Source organism: Loxodonta africana, chromosome 11 (genome assembly GCF_030014295.1).
Source record: "Loxodonta africana isolate mLoxAfr1 chromosome 11, mLoxAfr1.hap2, whole genome shotgun sequence".
NCBI classification, from domain to species: domain Eukaryota; kingdom Metazoa; phylum Chordata; class Mammalia; order Proboscidea; family Elephantidae; genus Loxodonta; species Loxodonta africana.
Window position 1 is genome coordinate 59277616 of NC_087352.1, and position 14663 is coordinate 59292278.

The 14663-nt window shown below is 54.4% G+C and overlaps 1 protein-coding gene across 1 annotated transcript; it reads left to right on the forward strand.

The window, feature by feature from the left end:
• The first annotated feature begins 421 nt into the window (after positions 1 to 421).
• Positions 422 to 14300, forward strand: ZBTB7C (zinc finger and BTB domain containing 7C). The gene is made up of 2 exons (XM_064293460.1): positions 422 to 1925; positions 13649 to 14300. The coding sequence occupies exons 1-2, from the start codon at positions 718 to 720 to the stop codon at positions 14298 to 14300; spliced, it is 1860 nt and encodes a 619-aa protein (XP_064149530.1). The 5' UTR covers positions 422 to 717.
• The last annotated feature ends 363 nt before the right edge of the window (positions 14301 to 14663 follow it).

The following is a 14663-nucleotide window of genomic DNA, read 5'->3' on the forward strand; positions in this document are numbered from 1 at the left end:
ACACACATGGGGTCGCCAAGCGTTGGGACTGACTCACTGGCAACTGGTGGCAGTCAGTGCAAAGTGTTAGCCTGTTAGAAGAGTCAGAGGCTTTGTGAAATAAGGCATTTTCTCAGCAGGAGCACCAAGCCCTGAGAGAATGTTCTTCCTTGGTCCACAGATGTTGTGTTCCTAAGTGGTGAACGCAGTCCTGCAGAGTACAGAGCAGTTGAGTTTCAGGTGGCTGGTCATCGTTGTATTCACAATTGTATGATAGCAAAGTGGAATTCAGTGAAGGAAGCCTGTGAAAAGCCTCCATAGCCTTTGCTAACCAGGAGCCGTCAGCTGCTCCAAGGGTCTCAGGGGTCCGGAGAAAAAAGCCCAGTGTTAAAGGGGAAACCCCCCACTTTCAAGCCAGCTTCTGAATCATGGGTGAGATTTGGAAAAGCTGAAAGGCAGGAGGGCCAGCTTTCTGGAGGAGGGAACAGCCATAAGCAAAGGCCCAGAGGTAAGAAGAAGCAGGGGTGGTCTGGCTGCGTGGTCCAGAGTCCCAGAGCTGGCTTCCTGTCGAGGATGTTGGCTTTGGGGTACAGGTTCTCCCTCAGCAGAGATTTGATGGAGAAATCCCGGATCAGCCCAGGTGGTCAGGGCTGCGGGCCTGGGTATGTCTCAATAGGCCTTCTGGTCCACCTCTGACCCCAGTCTTCCTCTTATCCCAGCAGGGCTCTGGCTGAGATCATGGCCAATGGCATTGACGAGCTCATCGGCATTCCCTTCCCCAACCACAGCAGCGAGGTCCTCTGCAGCCTCAACGAGCAGCGACAGGATGGCCTCCTCTGTGACGTGCTCCTGGTGGTACAGGAGCAGGAGTACCGTACCCACCGCTCCGTCCTGGCGGCCTGCAGCAAGTACTTCAAGAAGCTCTTCACAGCTGGCACCCTAGCCAGCCAGCCCTATGTCTACGAGATCGACTTCGTGCAGCCCGAGGCGCTGGCCGCCATCCTTGAGTTTGCCTACACCTCCACGCTCACCATCACCGCCTCCAACGTCAAGCACATCCTCAATGCTGCCAGGATGCTGGAGATCCAGTGCGTCGTGAATGTGTGCATGGAGATCATGGAGCCTGGCGGGGATGGGGGCGAGGAGGACGACAAGGAGGATGATGACGATGACGAAGATGACGAGGAGGAGGAGGAAGAAGAGGAGGAGGAGGAAGAAGAGGAGGAGGAGGAGGATGACACGGAGGATTTCGCTGACCAAGAGAACTTGCCAGACCCCCAGGACATCAACTGCCACCAAAGCCCTTCCAAGACGGACCATCTCACGGAGAAGGCTTATTCAGACACACCCAGGGACTTTCCTGATTCCTTCCAGGCTGGCAGCCCTGGCCATCTGGGGGTGATCCGGGACTTCTCCATTGAATCCCTGCTGAGGGAGAACCTGTACCCCAAAGCCAACATCCCCGACAGAAGACCCTCCTTATCTCCATTCTCCCCGGACTTCTTCCCACACCTCTGGCCAGGGGACTTTGGTGCCTTCGCCCAGCTGCCTGAGCAGCCTATGGACAATGGGCCCCTGGACCTGGTCATCAAGAACCGGAAGATCAAGGAGGAAGAGAAGGAGGAGCTGCCCCCACCCCCGCCCCCACCGTTCCCTAACGACTTCTTCAAGGACATGTTCCCAGACCTTCCTGGGGGGCCGCTGGGCCCCATCAAGGCAGAGAATGACTATGGTGCCTATCTCAACTTCCTGAGTGCCACCCACCTGGGGGGCCTTTTCCCCCCCTGGCCACTGGTGGAGGAGCGCAAGCTGAAGCCCAAGGCCTCTCAGCAGTGCCCCATCTGCCACAAAGTCATCATGGGGGCCGGGAAACTGCCGCGGCATATGAGGACCCACACCGGGGAGAAGCCATACATGTGCAACATCTGTGAGGTCCGCTTCACCAGGTGCGCATGGGGTGGCGGGGTGCTGGGAGAGGGGCAAGGAGGGTCGGGACAGGGAGGGAGACCAGTCGGGGGCCTGCCTGGATCCTGGACACACAAGTTCATTGCTAGAGGGCTGCTAGGTGCTACCTGGTGCAGTGATTTTCACACTCTATTTAGGAGCTAAAATACTTTTTCAAACACAATATTAGATGGAACCCCAAGATATAAAACACGTAAGAGTAAAGCTCTTTTGGTTAAGACACCAGTAAAGGGCCTTCTCCCCATTTACCCACGGTAAACCCAGGGGTCCGTGGAACCCAGTTTGAAGATCCCCAGTGGAGTGTAGCCCCTTTATTTTATTCAGAGTAGCAGCAACCAAAACCAAACCTTTTGCCATCGAGTCTATTCGGAGTCATAGCAACCCTACAGGACAGAGTAGAACTGCCCCATAGGGTTTCTAAGGCTATTTCCTCCTTTACAAGAGCAAACTGCCACATCTTTCTAGGACAATGGGTTCAAACTACTGAACTTTCAGTTAGAAGTTGAGTGCTTCAACCAGTGTACCACTAGGGCTCCTTGAAGTAGCGCAGCTACCCTTTATTAAGGAGGTTCTGCACCCCAGGGGCTGTCCTAATGTGTTTCATACATTCACTCTCACCTGGAAAGATGGGCCATATTATCAACTTTGTTTACAGATAAGCCACCTGGGTCTCCTAGTGGCTGCTTGGCCACTAGTAAGTACAGCTGGTAAGTGGCAGAGTTGGGACTTGAACCCCAGTCCATGTGTGATAGCAAAACTTGTGATCAGGGGGACTGTCGAGACCCCGTGAAGGCCCTTTCAATCATTTTCAGGGTCAGACCTGAAAGATGGGCCTTCTTTTATGTTCTCCCTTTGGCGCTCCATGTTAGGAAGAGAGTTAACTTTATGCTGTTATAAAAAGTGCTGAAATCAATACATTACAAACCTTTCATCCTTCATAGGAGCCATTGTCATCAAGTCAGTTCTGACTCATAGTGACTGTATAGGACAGAGTAGAACTGCCCCATAGAGTTTCCAAGGTTGTAATCTTTGTGGAAGCAGATTGCCACATCTTCTCCTATGGATCAGCTGGTGGGTTCAAAGCACTGGCCTTTCAGTTAGCAGCCGAGCCACCAGGGCTCCATTATCTTTTATAGACTCCATCCCATTCAGCAAACATGTGTTATGTACCATCTCCACACAGTAGTCAAAACTGACTTATGGAATGATGTGGGGCCAGGTTTGTCCACTCCTAGGTTTTGTTAGGCATCATTTAAGGGAATCATGGTCATTGGCACATTGGTGATCACTGGCGTGAGACTCGTTCTCAGTCATGTTCATAGTGCGGAAAGTTCCGGGTGAGTGGCCTGCGATCAGGTTTGGTCATTTCAGTGTGTGGATGTGGACAAAGCCTGGCAGATCCCTGCCCCATGACCCTGACGTACTAGACTAGGTCCTTCCCCACACTGCCCCTGTCCCTGTTCAACAGTCCACTTTGAGAGACCCCCCGTGTTCTACGACACCGCAGCATACTACATCCTCGTGGGAACTCCCCTTTGGGAATTGCTGTGGGCATGCTCTTCTGATTCTGCTCCATGGGCCCCCAGCTCTGGCCTTTGAGGATGGAGCGAAATGTTTTGAATCAGGTTAGGCATCAAACCAGGGACCCTGCTTTCAGGGAGAAAACAAGATGAGTTCTGTAAAGTAATAAGACCTGCTCTCCTGGGTGACTTGAAAATTCTATCTGAAGTTGCCAGAGAAGAGTTTCTGCAGAATCTTCAGGCGACAGTGGCATTGCTAAAATAGCTCTGAAGACTCTGCTGGTGATGCCATTGAAGAGCAACACTCATCCTTTCACAGGGGGTCCTGGGGTCTCCCCTCACAGCTACTTCTCTGAGAGAAACCCTCAGGAGACTCTCCCCAGATCCTTCGAGGTGACAATGGAGGGAGAATCCTGGGGCAGAGGGGACAGCATCCCAAATACCCAAGGTGTGGTCCCTTATTTTTTGAGGTGACCTGAGATTGGCTCCGCTGCCTGGCACTGCTGACCACAGGGTGGTCTGCTCCTGTTACCTCGTTAGAACCACTGGACCCAGCGTCCCTAAGAGTCACCGGCCCTCAGTTTCCTGCAGCATGAGGCAACTACCCATCCTTCTCAATTCACTTAGCCCCACAGGGCCAGACTAGAACCACTAAACAAGGGCTCAACAAAGGCATGGGAAGCCAGGAAGAGGTACACAACGTGTAAGGAAACAATCCATACTTGACCTTCAGGTCACTCTTCTTCAGCCTGGGGCTTCTTGGCAGCCGGCAGCACCCCGCCCCCTGGAAATGGCTTCAAAGACGGAAGGCTTTTCTCAGGCCAGATCAAGAGTGCAAGAGGCCAGATCAGCCCAGAGTGCCCTCTCCCACCAGCCCAGGGCCCTTTGCCCTCATTTTCCAGTCTCCACAGGTGACTGACGGTGGGAACACCTCTCCCTGCAGGGGAGCCTCAGCTCTGTAACTTCAAGGGGATGTGTATCTCAGGGGACCACACAGTGAGCCCCCAGGTTCCTTCTCTCCCCTTCTCTCCCGTCCTGTCAGGGGTCAACACCCTTTCCACACAGCACCCTCTGTGAGGGCCACACAAGTCTAGGCAGTCTGTGGGCCCTGCCTTCCCCAGGGAAAGTTTTCAACCTAGTCAGTCACTGCAGACACCCTGTTAACCCTCCCAACACTAGTACATTCTCTGAGGAGGCCGCCTGGTTTGGACAGCAATATATAGAGAGGGAGAGCACCTTGGTGGCCCAACAGTTAGGCACTGGGCTGCTAACTGAAAGGTTGGTGGTTCGAACCCACCAGCTGCTCTGAGGGAGAAAGACCTGGAAGTCTGCTCCCATAAAGATTACAGCCTGGAAAACACTATGAGGCAATTATACTGTCATATGGTGTTTGACACAATAGCAACTAACAACAACAAAGCTGTGCAGCATAGGAGAGTTACATTCCAGAACCCTCCCTCCCTGTACATTCCTGGCAATCACTTGGGGTGACTTCTTTATCTGCACACTCACCACCCCCTCCAGGCAGCTGTGGGTATTTGTCTGGCCAGCCAGCCATCTGTCCTGCCCTCCCTCCGATTCACTCCTGCTGCTGACAGAACGACAGACATCTGGGCGGGGCCTGTCTCCAGCTGAAACTCCAACTCAGCCTCCACCAGCACTTCCCCTCCCTCTGTTCCCTCCGGGCCCTGACCCTCCACAAGATCAGGAAGGCTCTTGGGCCCTCCCCTTCCCAGTAGCAGAGGCACTCCCAGGGGAGACTTTTCCTGGCCTACCTCCCATGAGGGACCTTATTTCTCACTGTGGCCTGTGGGCCCTCTGTGCTGAGTCTACCCCCTTCCCCTTCCCCTTGTCATACTCTGCAGGTTCACTCAGTCCTTGCTCCCTGCCCCCTCCCTGGAACTGTCTGCAAGATCTTTCAGGTCCTCAGAGAGCCCCAGCCCTGGCCTACCCAGGTTTCCCTGTAATTCTCTCTGCACAAAGCCCTGTGCAGCTTTGCCATGGCGCCTTCTTTGTGGCTACATCCTCCACGCCACCTCCCACTGGGATCCACACCATTCTCCCAGCTTCCCCGCTGGAGGCATTTCAGCAGCCACTCAAAGCAGTGGAGGCTGCCTCTTGGACTTGAAATTCCCAGATCATCTCACTCCCTGAGGCCAGGCCCCTCAGTGCCCCTCCCACCCCCCCAGAAGCCTGAGAGGGACCCCAGGTAGAGAGAGGTACCCTCAGTCCTCTTGGGCACTACTTTCCAGCCTGAGTTTCCTTCTGGAGTCCAAGTCCTTCCTTAATGGCAGCTAAGTGTCTGCTCTCAGGTAAGGCCTCGTTTTCTCCCTCCTTGGAGCTGGGAAGAGCTTAGGTCACTTGATCCCCACCTCCCATCCCTCCCATGGAATGCTGGAGGGCCTGCCGTTCCCCTCCAAAGTGGCCTTTTGGCCCAGACCCCGAGTTACTAGGACCCAACTGTGTGGAACCCGTGGGGTCTCTACCCTCAGGCCCACAAACAAACAAGTGATTTCAGCCTGAGATGCCAGTACCCAGGGGACATCATTCCTGATGATTCAGCAGCCACACCACTAGGAAGAGTCGTGGGGGTCCTTCTTACAGAGCCCCTTTCACCCCTAAGGCTCTGCCTGCTGCTTTCATTCCACGGGTCTCCAAGAGCAGGGACTGAGGCCTCCCTCAAAACGGTGCTATCTACTCGTTTGGTGTCAGAAAGTCACAGAGTCTGCTCCAAATTTCCACTGGTCCCACCAGTTGTCCCACCACTGATCTATCCAGGTGTGAAACACTCCAAGAGCCCCAGGCTGGGCCTGAAAGGCTTTACCAGACTGTTTGTTTGGCCCCACACTGTCCTCTCCTAGCTCTGGTCACTCCCTAATCGCTTGCGCTCAGAGTCCTCCGCCTGTGCTGGCTGCAAAAAGCAGCTCCTGCCCAAACTGGCCCTGTGAACTCTGACTTGAGAGAAACAGCCCTCAGACATAGGGCAGGGGGAACGTGGAACCAGGATTACCCCAGGCCTTCCTCATCCAGGTCTTTGGCCTTCTATTCCCAGGAAGTCTGGGAACCAGGGACCAGAGGTAAGAACTGGAGGGTTCTTCAGAGGACCAGCCTTGAGCAGAGCGCATGTGGCCCGGGGAAGACAAGAAGGCATCTGTCCTCTCTCTACTTGCCCACCCACATCCCAAGCGGCCCCTTGCTCCTTGTTGCCCCAGTCCCAGCTATCCCTGCAACCAGGGCCCAGGCCTCAGAGGCTTCCTCTTCCTACTCCCACCACACTGGTCCTGGACTACAGGCAGCAGGGATTGGCATCCTGACTCGCCCAGGCCTTCTGGGAGGCTCCAAGAGAGAACAGCTGTGCATCTTCCTGCCCAGAGACCCTGGGTCCCAGCTGCAGCCCAGCTCACTGAGGAGCTTGGCCCCCAGAGGTGGGATGAGTAGTGAAGGCCAGAAATCACAAGACTGGAGAAGAGACCAGCCTGCTCCCCACCCAGACAACAGAGGACACACCCTCCTGGGGCAGAGGGGACAACCTCTGCACCCTACAAAGTCACTCTAATCAGCCATGATTCCACCAGTTTCCGCCTAGTCCCCCACCAACATCCAAAAAGGCCACGACTCTTCGTCTCCAGCACCCTCCTTTCAGTGCCAGCCAAATGCTGATCACGCCGTCCATCCCGACGGCTGGCTGCTCTCCGGGCAAGGCCAGCAGCCCCAGCCTTTCTCCCTTTATTTTTTTTTTTTTAGACCTCCCACTCCTGGCAACTCTGGGAACCTTATTACAATAATGTAATGTCATTAGCAGTGGCAGCAGGAAGAGAGTTTGTCTCAGACCATCAGGTCACCAAGAAGTCTGGGTGGAAGTCTGGGAAGCATTATTCTGATCAGGAGCTTTTATGGACGGAGGGCAGGCGACCTCTGGCTGAGCCCCTGGGGCCTTTCCTCTCACTCAGGAATGAGTTCATGAGGATTTGCACAGCTTTCCCGAAGATGAGATCTCTGCACGGGAAGGGAGAATGCAGACAAGGCTTGCATGCCTGTGACTTGGCTGGTCTCAGAATGACATGGCAGGCAGGGAACCCAGGGCCACAAAGGAGGAGTGGTTCTGGAGTTGGGGCATTCTGAGAATTTGCCCCACTGATCAGGGGTCAGTCAGTCAACAAATATGCCACGAGCATCCATGTGCAGTATGGGGCAACAGACAGAATACAAAAGTGCGGGGCAGCTTCTGTGCTAGAGAGCTTCTCAGTCCTGCTGGGCCACATGCTGCATAAGGCTGGAGGAGCACCTGGCACTCAGTAAATGCTGCCGAATGAATGGATACAGGGATGAAATCTCTCAGCAGATAGTACCACTTTGCAAGGAGTGCTGGTGTGGTAATCAGGAGGCCCAGTTTCAGCACCTGGTTCTACCACAAACTAGCTGTGTGGCCTTGGCCAAGTCTCCTCCCCTCTCTGGGCCTTAGTTTACCCATGTGTATTATGGGGGGGTTGGAGGAGGTGTTCCCTAATTGCTCCCAGCTTTATGACTCCATTCTTAGATCACCCACAATAAGGTAAGCTGTGAATGCATTCCTCCCCTTCTATTTGCCTGTTTCCTCATGAGAATAATGGTAACGCAGCTTCATTGGATTCAGTGAGGTGAGGGATTAAAGGCCTCAGCAAAGTGCCTGCCTGATACCCCAAAAGCACCTGATTCATGGGAAAGATCAGTTTGAGAAGAATGTCCATGATCCTAGGTTCCTTTTCTGCACCCAGTGGCCATCATTGCCTCCTTCCCCATGAAGATGCTGCCTCCCACACCATCTCGCTGCCTACGCCTAACAAGACGGGGTTGCAGAGCCGGGGCGGGGCAGCACCTCTGTGGACCTTGTCTACCAGGTCTCATACCCTGTCCTGACCTTGCAGACTACCTATGACCTGAATGCTGTACGTCAAGGAGGGAGCCACAGAACACGAGCTGCCAGCATCCTCTTCTCCTGCCCCCGACGGCCCCATAGGTGTCAGCAGGGATGGATGGATTACCCAGTAGGCAAGATACGCATGGGCGTAGCTTGTGGGGGCCGGAGCCTGCCACAGAAATGACACACCTGATGCTCCTGTCCTGGAAATCACCTGCACACAGAAAAGAAAAGCAGCCCTCACCAAGGCAGCCTCAGAACAACTGCTCATGTCTTGGAGGAGCACCCTTCAGCCCCAGGAGGGGCCACTAACGATGCAGACGTAGGATCATGGCTGCCCAGGGCTCACAGCCCACTGGGAGGGCACTGCTGGCGCTCCGGGTGGATTAGCCAGTAAGCAAGGTACTCATGGGCTTACTTGGGTTTACTTACTAATCCATAGAGTATAATTTCACATGGGTTTCACCACATCCTTGAAAAACAGGTGAAATTTTGTACTACAGAGAGTAAGGAAGCCTGTGGGTATCTTGCTTATTGGGTAGTTCATCCCTACTGACGCCTATGGGGCCACTGGGGACAGGAGAAGAGAATGCTCGCAGCTCATCTTCTATGGCTCCCTTCTTGACACTTGGGAGACCTGCCTTGAGGTACAGTCTTCAGGTCACAGGTAGTCTGCAAGGTCAGGGCAGAGGATGAGACCTGCTAGACAAGGGAGGGCTGGCAGAGAACCACCCTTGAGTTTGACCTTGAGAGTTGTGGGGATTTTGAATGGGAGGCCTTTCAGGCAGGGCATATTGGGAGAGTAAGCACAGAGAAGAGGAGTTGTGTGCAGGAGGACAAGGGCTGGAGGGGGGCTCACAGCTGGGAAGGGACGAGTCCGCACCTGGCATCGGGCTTGGGCTTCTATTGTGGCCCTAAGGATGGGGCATTGGTGTCCAAACATCAGCCATGCACAGGAGGGGATAGAGCCAGGGCCTGCTGACATCCGTCTTATAACGTGGTGACTCTGCCCTAGGGAGGCTGGCAGTCCTGATCACACTGGCCGGTGGTCAAAGATGTAAAGTCAACCAGAGGCCTGGTGGGGGAGCAGCAGCATCCATGTGGGGTGTGGGCACAGTACTGCTGGTGAGGCTGGCAGAGTCCATGGGGCTGAGCTTATAAACAACAGGCTAAGGTATAAGTGAGCACATATGCCGTGGGGCAGAGGAAGCCTCAAGAGATTTTAAGTAGGATCCCCAGACCTCCATTCCTGACGGGACATGACTAAGAGCTCAGCTTCTGAGATTCAGAGTGGAAGAAACTCCAACCAAACACATGCTGCCTCTACAAACAAGCCGATCGGATTGGTAAAGGAGCAAGGTTAGAAAAGCTGTGCTATATGAAGCCACAAGACCAATCACTAGAAAAGGACATCATGTTTGGTACAGTAAAGGGTCAGTGAAATAAAGCAAAACCCTTAATGAGATGGATCGGCGCAGTAGCTGCAACAATGGGCTCAAAGATACCAGCCATTGTGAGCATGGCGCAGGACTGGGCAACGTTTCATTGTGTTGTATGTAAGGTTGCTATGAGTTGGAGCCAACTCAGTGGCACCTAACAACAATAACTTCTAGCCAAAGTGGGCTGACTCAGTATAAACTGATCACCCAGATGCAAACTCCCACAGAACATCTGAGGTCAAAATTGTGCAGCCCAGCCCCCACTTCACAGGTCAGAAAACTGAGCCCCAGGGCAGCTAAGGAATTGGATCCAGTTCTTGGAGTGTGCCTGGCACAGCACCCAGCTCAGCCAATGCACACGGGCATTAAATACACAAGGAAAGGTCATCCCATAAACAAGGAGACTGAGTGACCTGAGAAAGCTACTCCCTCTCTGCTTCTTGGTTTTCTTTAAAGTGAAGGAACTGGATTAGATCAGTATTTTCAAGGCCCTGGGACGTTTACTGCTGATAATGCAAGTTCCTGGGCCCCAGTGACTCGAAAGATGAATCAGAGTGTGCTAATGTGCTCCTAGGAAGCTAGATGATCTCCAAAGTTCTTTCAGGACTAACTTATCATGAGCTTTACCCACTGGACCCCTGCCTCCGCTCCCATGAAAAGTCTCCATTAGAAAAGACAGCTCTTTCAAGGGCTGAGCTCCTCCACAGGCATGCCCCAGCCATTGGCCCCAGAGATGGAACACTGGCTATGGGAGCCCCATTGTGACTGTTCTGGCCTGTACTTTCTGAAACAGCCCTTACAGGCCACAAGCTGGGAGTCCCCAGTGTGCAAATCCACCCCATCTACTCCCCAGAACAGCTTGCAAGCAAACTATGCCCCAGATAACCCTCAGGTCCCTTTGCCCCTCACCAGCTGGATCCTTTGGGGAAGCTGCTTCACTTCTTTGAGCCTCCTGCTCTCTCGTTGTCAAAGTGAAGACCTTTCAGGGTAGTTGAAATAGTGTATGCACCAGCCCATAGTAGGAGCTCAGGAAAAGGAAGTTACTGTCATTTTCTCACACTTCTTCTACAGCTGAGCTGATCACCACTTAAATGTACTTTATTTTAGATGCTGGGATGAAAAATGAGAAGTTGTGGGTATTTATAGTAGGTCTTTGACATTGAAGAAGGTGCGCGGGTGGCACAAATCGTATGCGCTCAACTACTAACCGAAAGGTTGGCAGTTCAAATCCACCCAGCAGCACCATGGAAGAAAGGCCTGGTGATCTACTTGCATAACATTACAGCCATTGAAAACCCTTATAGAACACAATTCTACTCGGAAACGCTTGGGGTCGCCATGGGTTGAAATCAACAGCAATGGTTTGGGTTTTTTTGACAATGAAGATTTAATATTTGCATTGTCCATTATTTGAGAGTGATGCTGAAAGTCAATAATGTTAATTATGTGTAATAGTGATTTTTAAAAGTCTACCTCATAAGGTTATGGGAAGGGTTAGATGAAGTGATATATTCAAAGTCCCACTGAGGACTCTGCCAGGCTCTGGTGAGGGAGGAAGTCACACAGCAGTGAGTAAGGCCAGCAGGCCATCTAGCATCACCGTTTCCATCAGAGCCTGGGTGAATTTGTCCCAAGACATAGCCCTCAGGACTGTGAAGCAGCATTGTTATTGGGGTACAGATGGCACCATGCATGCCACCCCTGACATTTTTACACAGGAGGCAGTGCAATGATGAGGAAAGAGGCCTGGGCTGGGAGCCCACAGGTCTGAGTTCAAGTCCCAGCTCTGCCTCTGTCCTCTGTGTGATCTTGGCAAGTTCCCCTCACTGAGCCTGTTTGCCACCTGCAGAGTGAAGGATTAACCTAGGTTAGTGTGGCACAAACGGTTATGCACTCGACTACTAGCTGAAAGTTTGGACCCACCCAGAGACACCTCCAAAGACAGGCCTGGCAATCTGCTTCCGAAAGGTCACAGCCTTGAAAACCCTATGGAGCAGTTCTCTGCACACACGGGGCCACTGTGAGTCGGAATTGACTTGATGGCCTCCAAACCAACAACAGTGGTTCTCAATGCCCTGGCCCACAGACCAGCAGTGTCCGGCAACATGTTTGAAATGCAAATTCTCAGGCCCCACCCCAGACCTTTTGAGGCAAAACCTCTGGGAGTGGGGCCCTGCAATCTGTCAAGTCCTGAGAATGGTTCTGATGCATGCTCCAGTGAGCAGCGCCGGCCTAATGCTCTCTGAGGCCCCTTCCTGCTCAAAAACCCAGTCATCTGGGTGGAAGCTGGGTTACTGATACATGGCGGAGCGGGCTGGGGGATGAATATCACAGCAGGGTCCTATGCTGCAACCTGGGGGCAGGTGGTGGGAAGGACAGGGACTGGGGTATGGAAAACACTACCCAGCTTCTGGGGGTAGCATCCGCCCTGTTCCTCCTTACCCATCCCACCCACCACCCAGGCCTGTGAGCACAAGTGGGAGGGATTAAGGGATTAATCTGTCCTCTCTGGTCCACTCCCCTGGCCCCTGCCAGTGTCCACATTCTTTTCCGTGCCCTGCCCATAAGGAACCATTCCCAAAAATGAGAGCCAGTGAGACCTCTAGTGGCCAGGGGACACCAGGAGCCCCAGACCCTGCCGTCCTGGATTTTATGTTGAATGAAGTATAAATCTGGCCGGGCATTTTAGGGAGGACGCCTGGACTCCACATCTGCTCTGACCTCAAATCCGAGCCTAAAATTACAAGCCAGATGCTCCCCTCCACCAAGCCCACCTTCGGGGAGGAGATGGGGTCTGGACAAAGAGCTTCCCCGCCTGTGAGGTGGGTTGGGGAAAGCTGCAGAATGGCAGAATGAGAGGAGAACAGCCTGGAATTCTTTTACCCAGCTCTCGGTCTAAAAAAACAACCCTATGATTTCAGTTTTCCTTTCAAGCCCCCCAGGAGGTATGTTGAATCTGACTGAAACAAACTGGATTCTCTCCACCAGACCTGGACAATGAAAATTGATGTCTGGCCCTAGGTTCAGCTCTGCACAGAGAGGTTAATAACTTTCCTGAGGACACCCAGCAAGTTAGTGGTGGGTCTGCAGCTGGAGCAGGGGCTCCCAGACCCCCAGTGGGACCCCACCCCTACCCCATACCTTGCCTCTGAATAATGCCGCTTACACTCTGAAAAGCTTTCCCCTAGATTAGGCTGCATTCTTGCTGCACCTGGATCTTTTGTTAACCCTGAGATTGTTTGCAGACAAAGAGGAGAGCCCAGGGCTTAGGATGAGAAACCACAGTTCAGGAGACTCCAGCAAGGTGCAGCCGGGCCTCTCTGCTCACCCAGATTAATGCTGAGGACAGACAGGGCTCAGCAGCCCAGGGGCTGGGATGGGACCAGGGGCTGGGATGGGACCAGGGGCTTTGGGCAGGAGCACAGGGTAGCTCAGGAGAGTGTGGGCCGGAGGTTAAAGTGCAATCCAGTATCAGGAGAGCTCTGCACCCTCAGAGGGTGGACTGGGGGGATGTGGGCCCCCAGCCAGTCTGTTTTCCCCTCTGTGAGATGGGCCCCTGATACAAAGGAGCCTTTCCATTATGCTGAGCCGTGCCTAAAAGGAGCTCTGGGATGGAGGAGGCCTTTCAGGACACTGCTCCTTCTTGACCCCCCTCCATCTCCAGCCCGCTAACCAGATGAGCAGCCACACCTGTTTGGGGCAGGGCAGCAGTGGCAGGTAGAGCCTATTCTCGGGGTTTGACCCCGTGGTAGGATGGAGCCCCAGCTGGATCTAGAGGTGGGGGGAGCAGAGAAGTGGGAGCGGCTCCGGGTATTCAGGCGGGACTGACTCCGGGCTCTGCATTGCAGGCAAGACAAGCTGAAGATCCACATGCGGAAGCACACCGGGGAGCGGCCCTACCTGTGCATCCACTGTAACGCCAAGTTCGTGCACAATTACGACCTCAAGAACCACATGCGTATCCACACGGGCGTGCGGCCCTACCAGTGCGAGTTCTGCTACAAGAGCTTCACCCGTTCCGACCACCTGCACCGCCACATCAAGCGCCAGAGCTGCCGCATGGCGCGGCCCCGGCGCGGCCGCAAGCCCGCCGCCTGGAGGGCTGCCAGCCTGCTCTTCGGGCCCGGAGGCCCGGCCCCCGACAAGGCGGCCTTCGTGATGCCGCCCGCGCTGGGCGAGATGGGCGGCCACCTGGGTGGGGCCACCGTGTGCCTGCCGGGCCCCAGCCCCGCCAAGCACTTCCTGGCGGCGCCCAAGGGCGCCCTGAGCCTGCACGAGCTCGAGCGGCAGTTCGAGGAGACGCAGATGAAGCTGTTCGGGCGCGCCCAGCTGGAGGCCGAGAGGAACGCGGGGGGCCTCTTGGCCTTCGCGCTGGCCGAGAACGTGGCTGCGGCGCGGCCCTACTTCCCGCTGCCCGACCCGTGGGCCGCGGGCTTGGCTGGCCTCCCCGGGCTCGCCGGCCTTAACCACGTGGCCTCCATGTCTGAAGCCAACAACTAGGCTGGTCCTTGTCCACCCCTCTCCCGTCAGGCCCACCTGCCCCACTCGGGGGGTCTGAACATTGTATTTGAAAAAGAAAAATGGAAAAGATACTAGCAGCAGTGGTATTTTCTAGGCCTCCTAGGTCAGCTGCCCCCGTTTTGCTGGTGTTTAAGGCATGGCACTTCCTCCCAAAGGGTCTGGAACCCGGGTCTCGCCACTCCCTGGCTGTCCCTATGGTTCTCACGCAGAAACTCCCAAGAGCCCCTTCTGCAGAGGAGAGGCTCATGCTGGGTGCCCAGGAGCAGTTTGGAGATGTGGGGGGCTGGATGGAGGGGCGCTGCTTGGCTGGGAAGCAGAGGAGCGCACAGGGATGAGGACAGG

Excerpts from the sequence above, each read along its gene's own strand:
- ZBTB7C (XM_064293460.1), top strand. The coding sequence starts at position 718 with ATGGCCAATGGCATTGACGAGCTCATCGGCATTCCCTTCCCCAACCAC. Across the intron at positions 1,926-13,648 it reads TGTGAGGTCCGCTTCACCAG|GCAAGACAAGCTGAAGATCC; the intron begins GTGCGCATGGGG and ends TCTGCATTGCAG.